Source organism: Paramisgurnus dabryanus, chromosome 8, assembly GCF_030506205.2.
Source record: "Paramisgurnus dabryanus chromosome 8, PD_genome_1.1, whole genome shotgun sequence".
In the NCBI taxonomy this organism is placed as follows: domain Eukaryota; kingdom Metazoa; phylum Chordata; class Actinopteri; order Cypriniformes; family Cobitidae; genus Paramisgurnus; species Paramisgurnus dabryanus.
The window spans coordinates 11,556,381-11,573,669 of record NC_133344.1 but is presented as its reverse complement, the minus strand read 5'-3'; the positions used below and the strand labels follow the sequence as shown (position 1 = coordinate 11,573,669).

General features: G+C 39.1%; 2 protein-coding genes across 2 annotated transcripts in view; both read right to left on the bottom strand.

Annotated features, from left to right (window-relative positions):
• The window catches only part of LOC135770743 (uncharacterized), a 200,271-nt gene that overhangs the window by 171,771 nt on the left and 11,211 nt on the right, over nt 1-17,289 (bottom strand). The gene's annotated exons all lie outside the window — the stretch shown is intronic.
• LOC135770740 (uncharacterized) lies at nt 1,198-16,927 on the bottom strand. Its single transcript, XM_073815460.1, has 13 exons — nt 16,568-16,927; nt 15,392-15,711; nt 9,186-9,602; nt 6,308-6,754; nt 4,410-4,862; nt 4,051-4,308; nt 3,822-3,971; nt 3,481-3,726; nt 2,797-3,054; nt 2,415-2,720; nt 1,994-2,263; nt 1,805-1,888; nt 1,198-1,704 (listed from the first exon to the last, which is right to left on the bottom strand). Exons 1-13 carry the CDS (start codon nt 16,925-16,927, stop codon nt 1,638-1,640), a joined length of 3,636 nt encoding a protein of 1,211 aa, XP_073671561.1. The 3' UTR covers nt 1,198-1,637.

Below are 17,289 nucleotides of genomic sequence, written 5' to 3'. Positions count from 1 at the left end.
GGCCACTTGAACAATTGACTACTTACATGACATATTTCCTGTGTTTGGCCCAGGTGTTCTAGTGCGCATGAAGATACCAAGCGTGCTTGTTGAATTGTCCAGCTAAGCCGATGGGACACAGTAAGTGTAAAAATGTTAATCCAGATGGTGGCAGCGATTTGCACCAAAACATATTCGTTTTGATTGAGGCTACTTAAAATGTATATTTTTAAGTTTTTCTCTAGATAACTGCACAGAACACAATGTAAATAACAATTTATTTACAAATTATGCATGTTTGTCATCAAATCTCATAGTGTGGAAATACAGCTATTAAACTCTCGGACAATTATTACTCTATGTGCTCGTTAGTAAGGCTACAATAAAATAAACATTTACTCATATTTGTTTTTAAAATAAAATTATTCACTTTTATATTTCTGCTCTTCTTAGAGCAGAGATAAACTGCTGCTGGAGAAAAGTGTGCATTAAGGAGCAGAAAACATTTATTTTATTTGTGATACCACAAATTTTTGCTGTGAGTTTGACAAGGTGTTATTGATGAGTCTCACTGCTGCTATACACCAATCAGCTATAACATTATGACCACCTGCCTAATATTGTGTAGGTCCCCCTTTTGCCACCAAAACAGCCCTGACGGGTCAAAGCATGGACTCCAATAGACCTTTATATCAGAACCAGCATTCACTTTTTCAGCAATTTCAGCTTCAGTAGCTCATCTGTTGGATTGGACAACACGGGCCAGCCTTCGCTCCCCACATACATCAATGAGCCTTTCCTTTCTTGGACCTCTTTTGATAAGTACAGACCACTGCAGACCGGGAATACCCCACAAGAGCTGCAGTTTTGGAGATGCTCTGACCCAGTCATTTAGCCATCACAGTTTGGCCCTTGTCAAAGTCGCTCAGATCCTCACGTTTGCCCATTTTTCCTGCTTCTAATACATTAACAATGTTTATCATCAAAGTTGATGTGTTAGATTAGAAGATGGGCAAGTGTATGGATCAGAGGTAAGATGTTAATTTATTTTAAGAAAACTTATTTCAATCATGTGAAACCAGTGTCTGTAATTAACTCTAGACTTCAGGGATGTGCAGTTATTCACTATGAGATTTTATTAATCTATTAAGCAATTATTCAAGTTTTGTGTGTTTATTTAATACATTTTGTTATATAACACGTTAAACATATACACACTTGTACAAAATTTCTGACTTTATTTATTTTTCCCCTAAAGAAGATTTAAATAAACTTCTTTACATAATTTTCTGTATGTTGTTACTAAGATGAAAATTGAAATGTAGGCTTTACTGGATATACCAGAAAATATAACCATAATCACAAGAAAAATATAACCATGTTTATCCTGGCATAGTCCTATACAGTATATACACCACTGTACATACTCAACTAATGAAATCTTTGCTAAAATATTAACCAATATACAGTATTTAATCATAGCTCTGTAATAAACTATACAGTGTACATTAATCCATTTGGTTTGGTTCAAACAGAAAAAATACTTTAAAAGATGAAGAAATGTAATTCAATAATAATGTTACTAAACAAAGTCATGTTAGTGGTTGATTTTCTTAATCATGTTTCAAACTATTTACAACATGAGAAATTGAGTGTCTTCACCATATTTCAATTTGCTTGACTCTGGTAAACTGCTGTTTGTCTCTGATTCTGTTTCCAAAAAGTCTGCAAAGACAAAATTCACAACTTTTTAGCCAAAACTAACTTGATAAAACACTAACACACACAAACACACACACAAACACACACACACACATACACTTACCGTACTATCTGAATATTGTCGTGAGTGGAAACAACGCTGTGTATTTTCATTGCTAGGTCATCAGTAATATTGTTGTGACTCAGACTGAAAGAAACAATGAGATGAAAAATATGTTATTATTAAATATTAAGTAAATGTGATTATTTAATCTTTATAGTCTTTCTATTTGTGATGTGATGTTTAACTCACTCTAAAGTTTGAGTCTTGTGCAGGTGTGGTAAGAGGTGATTCATGTATTGATCAGTGAGTCTGCAGTGACTGAGGTCCAGTTCTGTCAATCCATCAGAATATTCAAGAAACACTGACAGCTGTTCACAAGATCTCTGATCCATCTGAGTGTGACTGAGGTCCACCTCACCTCCTAAAGCTTTTAAAAGAGCCTGAACCCACCTCAAAGATCCTTTCTCTGCATCTTCAGTAATACAAGCTATAAACTGCAGCAGAAGAGCTTTACTACAGCTGAGAGAGACAAAGAAAATATATTAATATATTGATCAAGTCATCAAGCATTTGAATCTTATAATTAAATGTTTGATGGATATCAATAATCTGCTCCATTGTAAACAGTCTAATAAAGGTGACCTGTGTGTAAGTCACTCACTGCTCCTACCTGAGCTCGACCTGAGACAGAACTGGAAGGAGTCGTTTCACTGCCGAATCAGAGACCTCAGAGTCCTTTAAAACCAATTTTACAACACTCTGAGATTTCTGAAGCACAGAGGAGATTATTTTACAGTCTTTTATCGTCAGGTTCAAATAGTTTTGGTTCTCTTCTGTGACTGTCAGGTCAAAAATTGAGCAGGAGGAGAAATCCAGTCTGTACTGAAGAGCAGAGAGCAGAAGTTTTGCTGCCTCCTGTTGGTCATCAGATGAACTGCAGCGATGAAGCAGCTTCAGTAACAGCTGTCTGTCAACACTGAGACACACAAACACTGTTAACACACAGATACACACTACACTATAATATTTTGTATGATGTCAGAGGTGTAAACCTGAGTTGTGTGACTCTGTTGAGTAAGGGCAGAAGTCTCTTTAGCTCCTCCTCTGGTATGGAGGTCCAGAACAGATTGAGTTTGACAGTGTTACAGTGCTGGAGAGTGAAGCACAGAGCTGAACACTGATCTGAATTCAACACTTTGTTCTTCAGGTTGATGTCATTCTCAGCTGAACTCAACAGACCGGACACAAACTGAGGAGAGCGACTCTCATAAATCTCCATAATGATGGACAAGATGAAACTGGGGGTCAACCTGTGGAGAATAAAATCACTCATAACTATTTACTAAAACATGCATAAACAAAAAATGTAATATGCAAAAATGGTGAATGGAGAAAAAAAAATTGTGGGCAGGGCTTTATCAGTATGACGTTACATTAACAAGAGAATCAAAACATCATGTCTAATGAAACTGCTTTGGTTTAATGGGTATTAAAAACTGAGGAGTAGGTGAATTTTTGTCATTGTATGGTGCTTGTGTTAACACATTGTAAACACACATTTATGTTCAAACACCTTGTACAAGTGGATTTTGCATAATATGGACCCTTTAAAGCAAACAGGGTATTAAAAACAGCTATTGTGAAAACACAGAATCAATTTATGACTTAAAAATGTAAAAATCATTTGGGTTTTTGAAAGACGAACTGAACAGGTTGATTGCTAAATGGCTACTGACCTTTTAAAATTGATTCTGTCTAACCATGGCAGAAGATCTCTGATGTTTTCACAAGTGATTTTGCTTTTCCTAAAGTCTAACTTTAATTGTAAAGGTTGATGTTGCAGCAGATACTGAATCACTTCCCAGGTCAGTGAGCATGAAGTCAGATCTTCAGACACCTTCTTCAGAAAGCAACGCGTCAGTTCATCATCCTGTGCTTCATACACCACTGAAACCAGCTGCTGAAGAGTCTCTTTAGACAACCTGAACACACAAACAAAACCAGACTGTGTCAGATTGTGAAACTATTTGGTTTATAAAGCAAAAATTTGACTTTCAACTTTGCACATTCAACAGACCTGATAGTCTGGAGTCCCTGAAGACACAACAGAGCAGTGACAGACGCCGCATCTATTTTACATTTAGTAAGATCCAGAAATTGTACAGAAAGTCGTCTCAGGAGAGAAGTTAAGCTGCTGACCATCATCATCACCATACTGCCTTCCAGACTGTTAAAGACAAAGCCAAGGATTATGAGGCGTAAATGCATATTTATCACAGAGATAATGTATTAAATGTATCTCATACCTGAGGGTCTGTAGGTGTGTGATGTGTCTGAAGAGTAATTTGACACCTTCAAGAGAGATTGCCTGTAACTTTAGAGTCAGGTTTAGTTTTGAGGATGAGAGACTCAACACTCTGCCCACACATCTGCAGGTGCTGCTGGGTAATTTTTCACTCAGAGTGACTGTAAACCCCAGAGCCTGAAGCAGAGGAGTCACCTCATCTCTATTCACTTTAGGACCAAACACTTTACACAGTGATGGGATATACTCCTCAGCATTCCTAAACAATAAAAAAAATATAAGTACATTTATTTCCCAGCTCTCTAAAAAACTTGATGAAATAAAACAATGCAGAGTGGCATTTTTCTGTAAAACTCTCACCTCAGTTGTGAGATGTATGGCAGACACTGAATGAATCCTCTCACTTCACTCTCATCATCTGTGCAGTCTATCAGCTCTACTGGTTTCTTCTCTGTTTGGAGTTTCAGTACTTCTAGGAGGATGGAGGTCTTTCTCTCTGAGAGGTTTATGATCCAGATTGCAGGAGATGACTGATAAATTGACTGTAATGTTGGTAGGAGACTCCTGCCTGTTTGACTTTCATAGTTCTTCACATGTGAGTACAAATCCAGCAGGAAACTACACTGATCAACTAGATACTCAAAATCATCAAAATAATCTTTATTAAAGGGGAAAGATGTGTAGCAGCACACAGACTTTAATAGTTCAGTGTATTTTTCCCCTGTATTTGTGTCAAACTCTGATGTTGCAGTGAACAGATTCACCAGAAACTGAACAACAGATTCTCTCTTCTCATAGAAAACATGAGTAAATCTGCAGAGAGAAAACAAAATTATCACTTTAATATCCAGTACAGGACAATATGAGATACTTCAGTTGACTCATAATTTAAAGAAATCAAATCCACAGAGCCTGGATAGCTGAGACTTCCGACAGTCACATATGGCATCAAATTATTTTTTGGCTGGTTGTGCGGTAATTTAAGAAACACACCATGTTTTTCTTGTACACTAGAGCCTTCTTCAGACAGTAATTGTAATGTACTTTCATCAATTACAGGGGTTAGTGAGTGATTTTATTGCCATCGGAATACAGAATGTCAGTGTTTTTCTCCGACCACCCACATAAAAAATTCCTGGCCAAATTGCTTATTGTTTTTTGACAAACACCAAGATCGTTATTTAACTGCCATCCGAATCCACATCTCTGAGTTTATAAAAGGAAATCAATGCAAAAGTAATTCAGCACATTCTGTTCGACCACTGAAAGGTACTGTATGGTCACTCGCTTTACATTTATTCTGCATCAGTGAAACGTCTTTGGGTTTATTTCAAACATTGACATCTTCATAACTGAAATGATGAGAAGTATATGGAAACAAAGTTTCATCATCGTTTCACAGCGAGGGGGTGCCAATATAAAGAGAAGAAAATCACAGAAATGTTTTAATGCCTTTTACCATCAGCAACAAGTGCTACATACAATTTATTAATGTATTCAGTTATACATATTCCATATACATATAAACCAAGTGTCCGGGTCATGTGAATGCTCATATAGGCGTTTCATCAGATGCACGTGTGTTGTTGCAGATACGTGTCTGGGCAAAACTTTAATTCAGGTCTCTGTTTGTATACTGGTCTGGCAAGTGGATTAACTGAACTCTGGAACAATTACCTCGTCGAAAATAACAAATGTTTTGGTTTCTTAAAGACAAGAGGAGATGGCGATCATGGATTACCGCTATGTAAAGGGAGGTTTGACCAAAAAACGCAGTGCAGCGTGCCTTGGGTTTCCAAGCATTTAAAACGCATTTGGTGTGACTGGCCCCTAAAAGAACTGTTGTTTTTGAGTCTTTGTGGAGTTTACCGGAAGTACGCTTGTTCCACCAAAGTTGTTTGTTTTTGTTGTTACTGCTGAAACCATCTATAATTAATCACATGAGCAGAGCTTTTTCAGGTTTGTAGAATTATAAACTCACACATCCACTGCGAATTTAGCTTCATCCGTATGCATTAGCTTTGTCATGGAAGAGGAATGGAAATACATCAGACATTCTCATAAAAAACAATTACCATCCACATAGAGCTTAAGTTTGTGTTCTGACTATCATGAAAGTGCTGCTGTGCCCTGCGTGTTACATCACATCACTGTGTGCTGATCGACAATGCTAAATTAGATAAATACACATTTATCTTCTCCACAAGATAAAAGAGCCAGGTTTGCAGATGACTATTTTACTCTTAAAACTTTCTCACCTCAGTTGTGAGATGTATGGCAGACACTGGATGAATCCTCTCACTTCACTCTCATCATCTGTCCACTCTATCAGCTCTACTGGTTTCTTCTCTGTTTGGAGTTTCAGCACTTCTAGGAGGATGGAGGTCTTTCTCTCTGAGAGGTTTATGGTCCAGACTGCAGGTGCTGACTGATAAATTGACTGTAATGCTGGTGGGACACTCCTGCCTGTTAGACTCTCATAGTTCTTCACATGTGAGTAAAGATCCAGCAAGAAATCACATTGTTCAATCTGATACTCAAAATCATCATCCTCTTTCTCACACGGGAAAGTTGCGTAGTTGCACACAGAGGTTAATAGTTCAGTGTATTTTTCTTCTGTGTTTGTGTTAAACTCTGATGCTGCAGTAAACAGATTCACCAGAAAATGACTAACAGATTCTATCTTATAGAAAACATTAGTAAGTCTGTGGAAAAAACAAACACAGAATTATCACTTTTATACTTGAGGAGAAATTATTCAGATTCTCTCTGAAAAGGGGCAATGAAAGTTGCCAAATGAAATGCTAATGGAATTTGCATACCGGGACTCCACCCAGGCATCCAGGTATAAACCGAGAACAGAAAGCAATTTCATTTAGTTGTAGTGCTGAGAAATCGGTTTAAGACCAGCCGTCAGCAGGTAGTCAGCGTTTTAGCAAAAGGGGCACAACATCTCATTTTCTCCATTAGGAAACAAAGGTTACATATGTAACCAAGACATTCCCCTTCTGTCACAATGTTGTGTCGATGAAGTTACACTAGGGGCCCCTATGAATAACGCAGCAACGCTGAGCAAGTTATCATGACAAAGAAAAAGCTAGCAAACAGTGTGTGCAGAACTTTGCATTGGTTAATAACCATCCAGTGCACAGGGAAAGTGAAACGTACCAGAGAGAGGGGAAAAAAGGTTCCTCAAAAGCATGTCATAGGGCGCCAGTCCAACACTGGGCAGTCTCTGAGAGGCATGCAGAGAACACAACCAACCACTGATAGGTATAAGTGTAAAATATTTCCCCACCCAAAAAATGGAAACCAAACTCAAGGCCGGAGCTACAAGAAGTGAAGCTACCTCTGCACAGGGATAAGGGTATAAACCCTCCCAGGGAAGAACTAAGGTTTACGTAGGGAAACGAAATGGGGAAAATAAGTCAGGATCAAAAAGAACCTCAATCAAAAAACAAATGGTGACGTCAGAGATCGTCAGGAATAAGGTCTACTTCTCCGCAAGCCGACCTAAAGAGCGAACAATACCCAGATTCACAGCTGGGGGAATTCATAGGGTTGAGATTTGTGCAACTGAACACGTGCACAATCCAGGCCCACAGACATTGGCCAGGTTAGGTATTTGGAGCAGACACAACTCGGGATGATACTGTTTGTACCCTTAAATTGTAAAATCTAGTAGTGTTAGGTGTTAGGGGTAGCCCAACCAGCAGCTCTACAAATGTATAAAAGTGAGGCAATGTTAGCCAGTGCCCATGAAGAAGCTACGCCCCTGGTAGAATGAGCCCATAGGCCCAGCGGACACGGCAAATTCTGGGAACAATATGCCAGGGAGATGGCATCAACAATCCAGTGGGCGAGCCTCTGTTTGGAGACAGCCTTCCCTTTCTGCTTACCTCGAAAACAGACAAAGAGCTGATCAGAAGATCTAAAACTCTGAGTACGGTCCAGGTAGGTGTGAAACGCATGTACCGGACATAAGAGAGACAGAGTTGGGTCATCTCTAGGAAGTGCCCGGAAGTTCACTACCTGATCTCAAAAAGGAGTGGTAGGAATCTTGGGCACATAGTCAGGCCGGGGTCTCAATATAATGTGACAGGAGGCCGGTCCGAATTTGAGACACCCATTGGTGGCATAGAAACTTGAAGATCGATCCCCAACCCTCTTAATAAAGGCGAGCGCGATCAGGAGAGACATATTCTGAGAGAGGGCACTGAGCTCAACTGATTTCAAGGGCTCAAAAGGGGGTCCCTAGAGTCCTTGTACTGGTAAGCCCGCAGCTCAAAAGCAAACCACAGAAAGAGTCTGTGTCGAGGGAGAATGGACACATAAAAGTATGCATCCTTCAGGTCTTTTGCCGCAAACCAATCCGGAGACTTGGCACATGTGAGAATGTGTTTTTGTGTCAACATTCTGAATGGAAACCTTTGAAGAGCTTGATTCACAACCTTTTAGGCACAAAGAAGTAAGGGGTTTAAAACATGCTCTTCATCTCGGTAGTGGGCACAGGCTTGATCCCACCATTCGAAAGGAGAATGTCGATCTCATTGCAAAGAACCCCCACCTTTTCCCCTTTTCCTAGGTCTGCTTTAAAGATGGGGGGGTTCTTAGTAGGTTGGCGAGACAGCATCCTGCGGTTTGACTTTCGATGTGGAGGGGGAGCCAGCGCAGCAGGGGTAGGCAGGGTTGCCGCCACCACAGGAGGAGCAGTTTGGTGGCGAGCAGGCGGAGGACGCTTTGCGACAGGGTCCTGGCGCTGCAAGATTAGCTTAATTGCCTCCGTCTGCTTCTTTATAAAAGGTTAAGCCAAAGGTGGAGCTGCTGGACCACCATGGTGGACATCGCTGTCAAGGAGGCAGCTGAGTTAGTCTTGCTCTTCTTAGAAGAACGAGACATGCAACCACAGCGCTGCATGGACATATCCTCACAAAGACAACATGATTCTTCAACAAGCGTCACTTCGGCATCGGAACGACCCAAACCCCCGGAGACAGTGATTGTGTCCATCAGAGGGAGAGAGGTACCAACCACACCCAGTAGAACATGCACGAAAAGGCATTGGATAAAAGTGTCTGCCAAATCCATAAGTGTAAATGTATTGGAACTGTGTGAATGAACCTAAATTAGCCTCACCTCAGTTGTGAGATGTATGGCAGACACTGGATGAATCCTTCTTCACTCTCATCATCTGGCCAGTGTCTCAGCTCTACTGGTTTCTTCTCTGTTTGGAGTTTCAGCACTTCTAGGAGGATGGAGGTCTTTCTCTTTGAGAGGTTTATGGTCCAGACTGCAGGAGATGATCGATAAATTGACTGTAATGCTGGTAGGACACTTCTGCCTGTTTGAGTCTCATATTTCTTCACACGTGAGTACAGATTCAGCAGAAAATCACATTTCTCATAATTCACAGATGACAGTAGCATGCTCATAGTTGTGTCTGTGATCTCCTTCTGATAAAGAGCATCTTGCAGACACAAATCCAGTATAAATAATCTCTTTCTTCTTTCCCACAGTTCAGATGATTCTAGTAGATTGGGTTCAGCAACAAATCTAAACAAAGTGTGAACAAGATTCTGTTAGTGATGAGAGTAGAAAACATACAGTTCTACTGTGATAGTCTGTTATGTCCTTTTGAACATCTGAAGTGTCTTTCTATGCCAAGACTAACTGATACACGCCTTTGTTGATGATAGTACTACTTATCCTCTACAATAACTTATTAACCTCTACATGTTCTAGCAAAAACATGTAGCATGTTCTTTCATTCAAATCTGTTTTTATAAACCGCTAACTCTGGAGGCCACAACGAGTTTTGTTCATTTTACCGGACATTGTAGCTTTCATAAATTTTTTTTGTGATTTAGACAATTACATTGAAGTCCCTGTAAAGTCAGATATTACATGTGTTCTGAGTTTGTGCCACCACAGAAAAATTTGTTATTAGCCACCCAATTACATTCTGATATGCTCTAACAGAATGGAAGATTATTGCCAGTATAGTTGTGTACTAAAACTTTGTTAAACCCGGCACATAACATGCTCTTGCATGTGCGTAACCAGATCAGTGGCAACACTCAAAAAGGTCCGGGGTGCAACAACAGCCATCACAACATCTTTTCCACCAGTAATCACCACCTATCTATTTAAAGCTATGGTCTACGATTTCAAAGATTGTTCATTATTAATAACCTCGTTTAGATGCTGTTTATGGTTCTACAGTAAAATCCTAAAAATATGAAAAGAAAAAAGAATTTAAAAAATCCATTCAGTCTATTGGGTGTATGGTAGCAGATAAGTTGACCAATGTAAACTGTCCGGCCGGACAGCTTACATTGGTTAACTGCTTTCATCCAATCCCTGCTACATTTGAAAATCCACCTCGTGCTCGCGTCTCCACCCCATTGCACACCACCCTGCCCCTCTCCTGCCTGCGACATGAAATTTGTGTCAGTGTATGGTAGCTAGCGAAGCAGCAACATCTCACTAATGGAAAAAAAAACTAAACAACAGCAGCAAGCAGCCCCTGCTTGTCCCTACAGTAAAGGTTGGAAGAAAAAGGAAGTCTGTTGAAGAAAGAGCAGAGGTTAAAAAAATTTAAAAACGCCGGACTCTAAGTAGAATCAATATAGGATCCGCCATTGACCGTTGGAGGAAGCTTCAGGGAGATTTGGGGCTGAAAACCGACGCCGTCACGGCAGACTTTTTGTTGAACAGGTACGCATTTATTTATACTTTTATTGTGTGAGGTGTTACGTAAATATCTTTTTATGAGTCTGACAACATGCTGCCGGTCGGCATCGGAATGTTAGCCGTTTAGCATCGCGTATCATGGGTCAAAGTAATTATATTTACAAAGATTGTGTGAGGTGTTACATAAATATATTATTATCAATCTGACAACATGCTCATGCTGCCGGTCGGCTTTGGAATGTTATCTGTTTAGCATCGCGTATCACGGGTCAAAGTAATTATATTTACAAAGATTGTGTGAGGTGTTACATAAATATAGTATCATCAATCTGACAACATGCTCATGCTGCCGGTCGACATCAGAATGTTAGCCATTTAGCATCGCGTATCACGGGTCAAAATAATTATATTTACGAAGATTGTGTGAGGTGTTACATAAATATATTATTATCAATCTGACAACATGCTCATGCTGCCGGTCAGCATCGGATTGTTAGCCGTTTAGCATCGCGTATCACGGGTCAAAGTAATTATTAGGGATGGGAATCGAGAACCGGTTCTACTTAAGAACCGGTTCCCAGTGAATCGATTCCTTCGAATCGTAAGCATGCCTGCTTAACGATTCCGCTTATCGGTTCCGCTCGCGCTCGTTGCAAATGTGTCATGACGTCACATACACGCTGTGTTGTTTTGGTTTAGAACGCAGCAAACATTGCATCGAGGCAGAACGATCCAAAGTTTGGTTATATTTAGTGGTGGGCAGACCGAGGCTTCGCGAAACACTGAAACAGTTGAATCAATAACTTATATTTCACGCGAACATACGACAATACGGTCGCGTTGCAGGAGGTTGCAGGACTGTCGCGTGTTTGACACACTATTACACAATAACAGCAGAGAGTCAAACACCAGCGGAGCTAACGGGACGTCATCTGTTATTAATGCAGAAGGTAATGTGTTAATGTTAATGTGAGCGCCATTTCATTATGTAAACTTTTACTATACGGATAATCTCCGTTGTCATTGTCCATCATATTGAGTCTGACTGGCTCTCACACTGGCTCAGAGGCTGCAGAAAGTATCTCTCGTGCACCTCCAGCTACTCAGTTTACAGAGGCAGGGAGGAACTAAATGACCGAGGCGAGGATAAACACATTTCACAGAGCAGTAGAGGCGGACACTACTTAAGTATTTCTACTTAAAAGTACATTTTCAAGTATTTGTATTTTATCAGTGTTTTTGTATTTTTTTGAAAACATACATTCCAAAGCATATTATCATAATTTTAACTCCACCACATTTCATAATTTCAAGTTTTTGGTTTATATTTAATATTAAAGTACATTAAAAATCTAGTAATGTTTTTTACTTTTACTTAAGTAAAAAGTACTTTTACTCAAGAAAAGTAAAAGTACACAATTTTTATGTAATTATGTATTCAATCAATTTTAATATGCAATATAAATACACAGTATGATTCTATGCTTTAGTGAACATTTTTAGTAAAGTAATTTTTTCCCCAAGACAACACTCTGATAAAGCACAGATGCTTGGAAAATGAAACTAAAATACTCAAGTAGTGTCCACCTCTGCCGAGCAGTGACTAAGTTTGTGGTAAAGGGTTTGCATCCGTTTGCCACAGTAGATGTCTCTGCATTTCGGTAGGTTAATTTGCTGTATTTTGTCCAGCATCATGTCTTTAAAAGAAAATAACAAATGCATGCATGACCAAAAGTGGCATGTTTTATGTCAGTCTAGTTCAGTTTAATTAATTCCTAGTCCGATCACACATTTACTGGTTGAGAAACACTGCCCTAGGCTATAGGTCCCTGGACTTTACTTTAAGAAGTAGCTCACCTACTTTTAAGTTGGTTCTGATGTTGCTACACATAATTTGTGTATACTCTGTTCTGTGTCTTCTGAACAGATATTAAAGCGAGTTAATACAAACATGCAAATTTGTGCTTATTCCCTCACCCAATGAGAATTGATAAGAGAATCGATAAGGAATCGGATCGATAAGCAACATCGATAATGGAATCGGAATCGTTAAATTCTTATCAATTCCCATCCCTAGTAATTATATTTACAAAGATTGTGTGAGGTGTTACATAAATATAGTATTATCAATCTGACAACATGCTCATGCTGCCGGTCGGCATTGGAATGTTAGCCGTTTAGCACCGTGTATCACGGGTCAAAGTAATTATATTTATAAAGTCATTTCTTGAAGCTCAGGAGGGGATACGTATGCCAAACGTTGTTGTGAACGTAAATAACGTCAATTACAATCATAATTGTAATTGTTCATTCCTTCAAGGCTTTATGTGTTTACTGCTCAGTAAATCTCTGTTCTGATGTTTACTACCAGTGATCACAGCTTGAATGAGTGACGTTGTTCAGGTCGTTTCCCGGTTGGAGGGATCAGGTAGCACAGAGGGGCGGGATGAGTTTTTTAAAACTTACTAACCGTCTCAGGCTTTCTCAACCGATTTTCAACATCGTAGACTACAGCTTTAAAGAGCAACTATTTTCCGATTTACGTTTTTAAATTTCCTTTGGTGTGTAAGTGTGTATTAGTCCATGTTAACGATATGCAAAAGGTATAAAACCCAAAGTAAACGATGACGCGAGTTATCGTCTCCAACGTAAATCTCTTTTCTTGGACTACAACAAACACACGGATTGTAGGCAACAGTTTACTTCCTGGGTTTGGTGATGTAGTAAAGACCGACATTATCATAATTCCTCCCGTTTCAGTTTCACAGCCTGTAAATTAAGCCGGTAAGGTATTCAGGCCAATCACAACGTACAGATTAGCTGGCCAATCAGGGACACAGAGCTTTTCAAATTTGCGCTTTCAGAAAGAGAGTGACATCTGGAGCTACAAAAATGTACGGTATGTGGAAAATAATGTTTTTTAACCATAAACCACGCAAACACATTGTATTACACAAAATACACAAAATAACGTTTTTTTTTTAACAATGAAATAGATGCCCTTTAAATACATATTTCAAATTTATTGATAATTTTACAATACAGGTATGTATCTCGGATGGCTTGTGGATGAGTAAATCATGAGGTTATTTTAATTTTTGGCCGAATTGTCCCTTTAACACTATCAGTGGCTCAGTGGTTTATGTAGGTTGTCTACAAACCGGAAGGTTGGTGGTTCAATCCCCGGCTCCACCTGACCATGTGTCGAGGTGTCCTCGAGCAAGACAAATAACCCCAGCTGCTCCCGACGAGCTGGATGGCGCCTTGCATGGCTGACACCGCCGTCAGTGAATGGGTGAATGTGAGGCAAATTGTAAAGCGCTTTGAATGGCCATAGGTCTGTTAAAAAGCGCTAAATAAATGCAGTCCATTTACCATTTATTAATCACAATAAATGTAATGTGATTATTGTGTGTGAATATCTAATTTAAAGAAAACCTTAAGTTTGGGTTAGTGGCAGGTGGATGACTTGTTTTTAATAGCAGATGTAGCTGATCTGTGACGTTTATGTTGTAGCTGTGCATGAAGGTGTGCACTGCAGAAAATTTCAGGGTGGCTCTCTCAACAGACTTCCACTGTTTTCGATTTAAGAACATCAGTTAGCCTATATTAAATAACATTTAGTAAATCTTTTTTAAAGTCGCCATGAAAGGAAGTAGCGATTGCCTTATTTTCCACGTGGTGACGTATCCTCCTGAAACCGGCATCTGAAATGCAATAAGGCGCAGGCTGGATTTGAATTTGTCTATCGAGATCTGATAAGGTTAGGTTAGGTTAAACTTTATTTGTCCCCGAAGGGAAATTTGTCTTGGGCAAAGGTGCTACAGTGTTGTTCTAAACAGACAATAAAATAAAACCAAAAATAAATAATAAAATAAACAAAAATACATCCATTAATGAATCTAAAATGTAAAGCATATACACAATGTTCTAATATGTTGTGTGGACATTATTTTTGGTAGAGTTAAGCATTTTTATTGAGGCAGGAACAAATGAATGCTTCAATCTGTTAGTTTTGCATATTGGCATTCTTAGTCTCTTTCCTGATGGCAAAGTCTGGTATTCGCTAAAAAGAGGATGTTTGACGCCTGTACTGATACTTAATGCTCTCCTCATCATTGCATGTTCATATATCGTCTGTAAAGGCTCATATTGTTTTACTCCTATAATTTTCATAGCCGTTTTGTGAATATGAGCCAATTTATTTTTCAGTTGAACAGACAAGTTTCCAAACCAGACTCTTATTGGATCGTTTGAAGTTGGGTCGTGATGCTAATTGCTAATCGCAGCGATCTTCTCCCGGACCCTGCCCACCTGCTATACATTTGACCAGAAGTAAAGAGAGATCGTTTTGGAGGAGTGGAGGAGATTTGCGTTTTTGATTAAAAATTATGAGGGCACATTAATTTTTTTAAAATAATGAAGCTCACATATAAGTCATTTGTAAATAATACCACAACATTCCAAAACATATTACAGTTTTTCATTTCAATTTCATTGCGACTTTAAATTTGTGAATCAAATCGCTAGATGTAATTCACATGTGGATGGGGTTCATTCGTTTAATGGCACTCATTTGTGAGGACCATTAAACTCTGCTGAAACGTAAACTATAGCCAGTTAAAAAGAAACATGACACACTCTTTTACCTCAGTTGTGAGATGTATGGCAGACACTGAATGAATCCTCTCACTTCACTCTCATCATCTGTCGAGTCTATCAGCTCTACTGGTTTCTTCTCTGTTTGGAGTTTCAGCACTTCTAGGAGGATGGAGGTCTTTCTCTTTGACAGGTTTATGATCCAGACTGCAGGAGATGACTGATAAATTGACTGTAATGCTGGTAGGACACTGCTGCCTGTTTGCCTCTCATAGTCCTTCACATGTGAGCACAGATCCAGCAGGAAATCCAATTTCTCATAATTGACAGATGACAGCAGCATCTTCACAGTTGTTTCTGTGATCTCTTTCTGACAGAGAGCGTCTTGCAAGCACAAATTCAAAATAAATAATCTCTTCCTTTTTTCCCATAGTTTAGCTAATTTATTAGTTTCTGCAACAAATCTAAACAACAATTAAACAAAATTCTGTTAGTGATGACAAACGAAACAGGAAGTGTTATTGTAGTCCATAATGAATATAATACTGTATGTGTGCAGTATTAAAAGAGCAACAAAGTTATGGAAAAAATGAAAATGGGCTTTTAACTGTATGACATTAACACAATGATATATATGTAATACATTTTAAATATTTACTGGTTAAATATGGACTCTGTAGGGTTTTGTGAGCTTTATACTTTTATTATTATACTGTAGTTTATTGTATTTTATCTTATTCAGTTTAACATCTTCAGCATGAGCAATTCTGTCACAAGTGGGGTGAAATTTAGTGGCCCACAAAACTCCAGTCGTTATTTATTAAACAAGGTTGGGCAAACTTTTTGACCTGATGATCCCATTTACCAGGTTTTTCTGAGTCAAAGGAAAGGACTGCATGATGAGCCTAATAAACAAAGCCTTTTCTGTGTTTTCTAAAACAGCACTCAATAACTAGGCTACTGTACTCTTTTTATTAAATAAAATAAACACACCTCAAATACAGTTTCCTGCATCTCTACCCTTGTGACTATCAAGGAAATATAAAAAATACCCATGTGTAATATACAGTTCTGAAAAAAATCCAAATGTTACAAAGCTACATCGTGAGCAACATGTTGAAACCTGTTCCAATACAACACTGCATCAAATTACTACAAGAATAAAGCAGTATTGACTCAAACCTCAATTCAGAGATGTATGGCAGACACTGGATGAATCCTCTCACTTCACTCTCATCATCTGTGCAGTCTATCAGCTCTACTGGTTTCTTCTCTGTTTGGAGTTTCAGCACTTCTAGGAGGATGGAGGTCTTTCTCTCTGAGAGGTTTATGGTCCAGACTGCAGGAGATGACTGATAAATTGACTGTAATGCTGGTAGGAGACTCCTGCCTGTTTGCCTCTCATAGTCCTTCACATGTGAACACAGATCCAACAGAAAATCTGATTGAACAACGTTAAACTGAAAACCATGAAGATTTTTCTCCTCACAGGGGAAAGATGTGTAGCTGCACACAGATGTTAATAGTTCAGTGTAATTTATTCGTGTGTCTGCTTCACACTCTGATGTTTCTATGAAGAGATCCATAAGGAATTGGAAGCACTTTTTAGACATACCCTTACAGTATACAGGATCAAATCTGTAAAAACACAAATGAAAATATCACTTTAATGTCCAATGCTGGATGAAATGGAATAAAACCTGGATTAAAGGCTACATATTATACTAAATCCACTTTTAGAAGATGTTTAGACATAAATGTTTGTTGGCAGTGTGTGGACACAACCAGGGGCGCCGTAAGGGGGGGAAAAGTTAGGACGATTCTAAGGGCCCATGAACTTTTGAGGGCCCCAGCCAAGGACTGTGCCGCAAACGCAACCCCCTTAAGCTGAGCACTCTTAGCTCCGCCCCGTCTTTACTCTGCGTTTTAGCGCCGTCTTTAATCCACG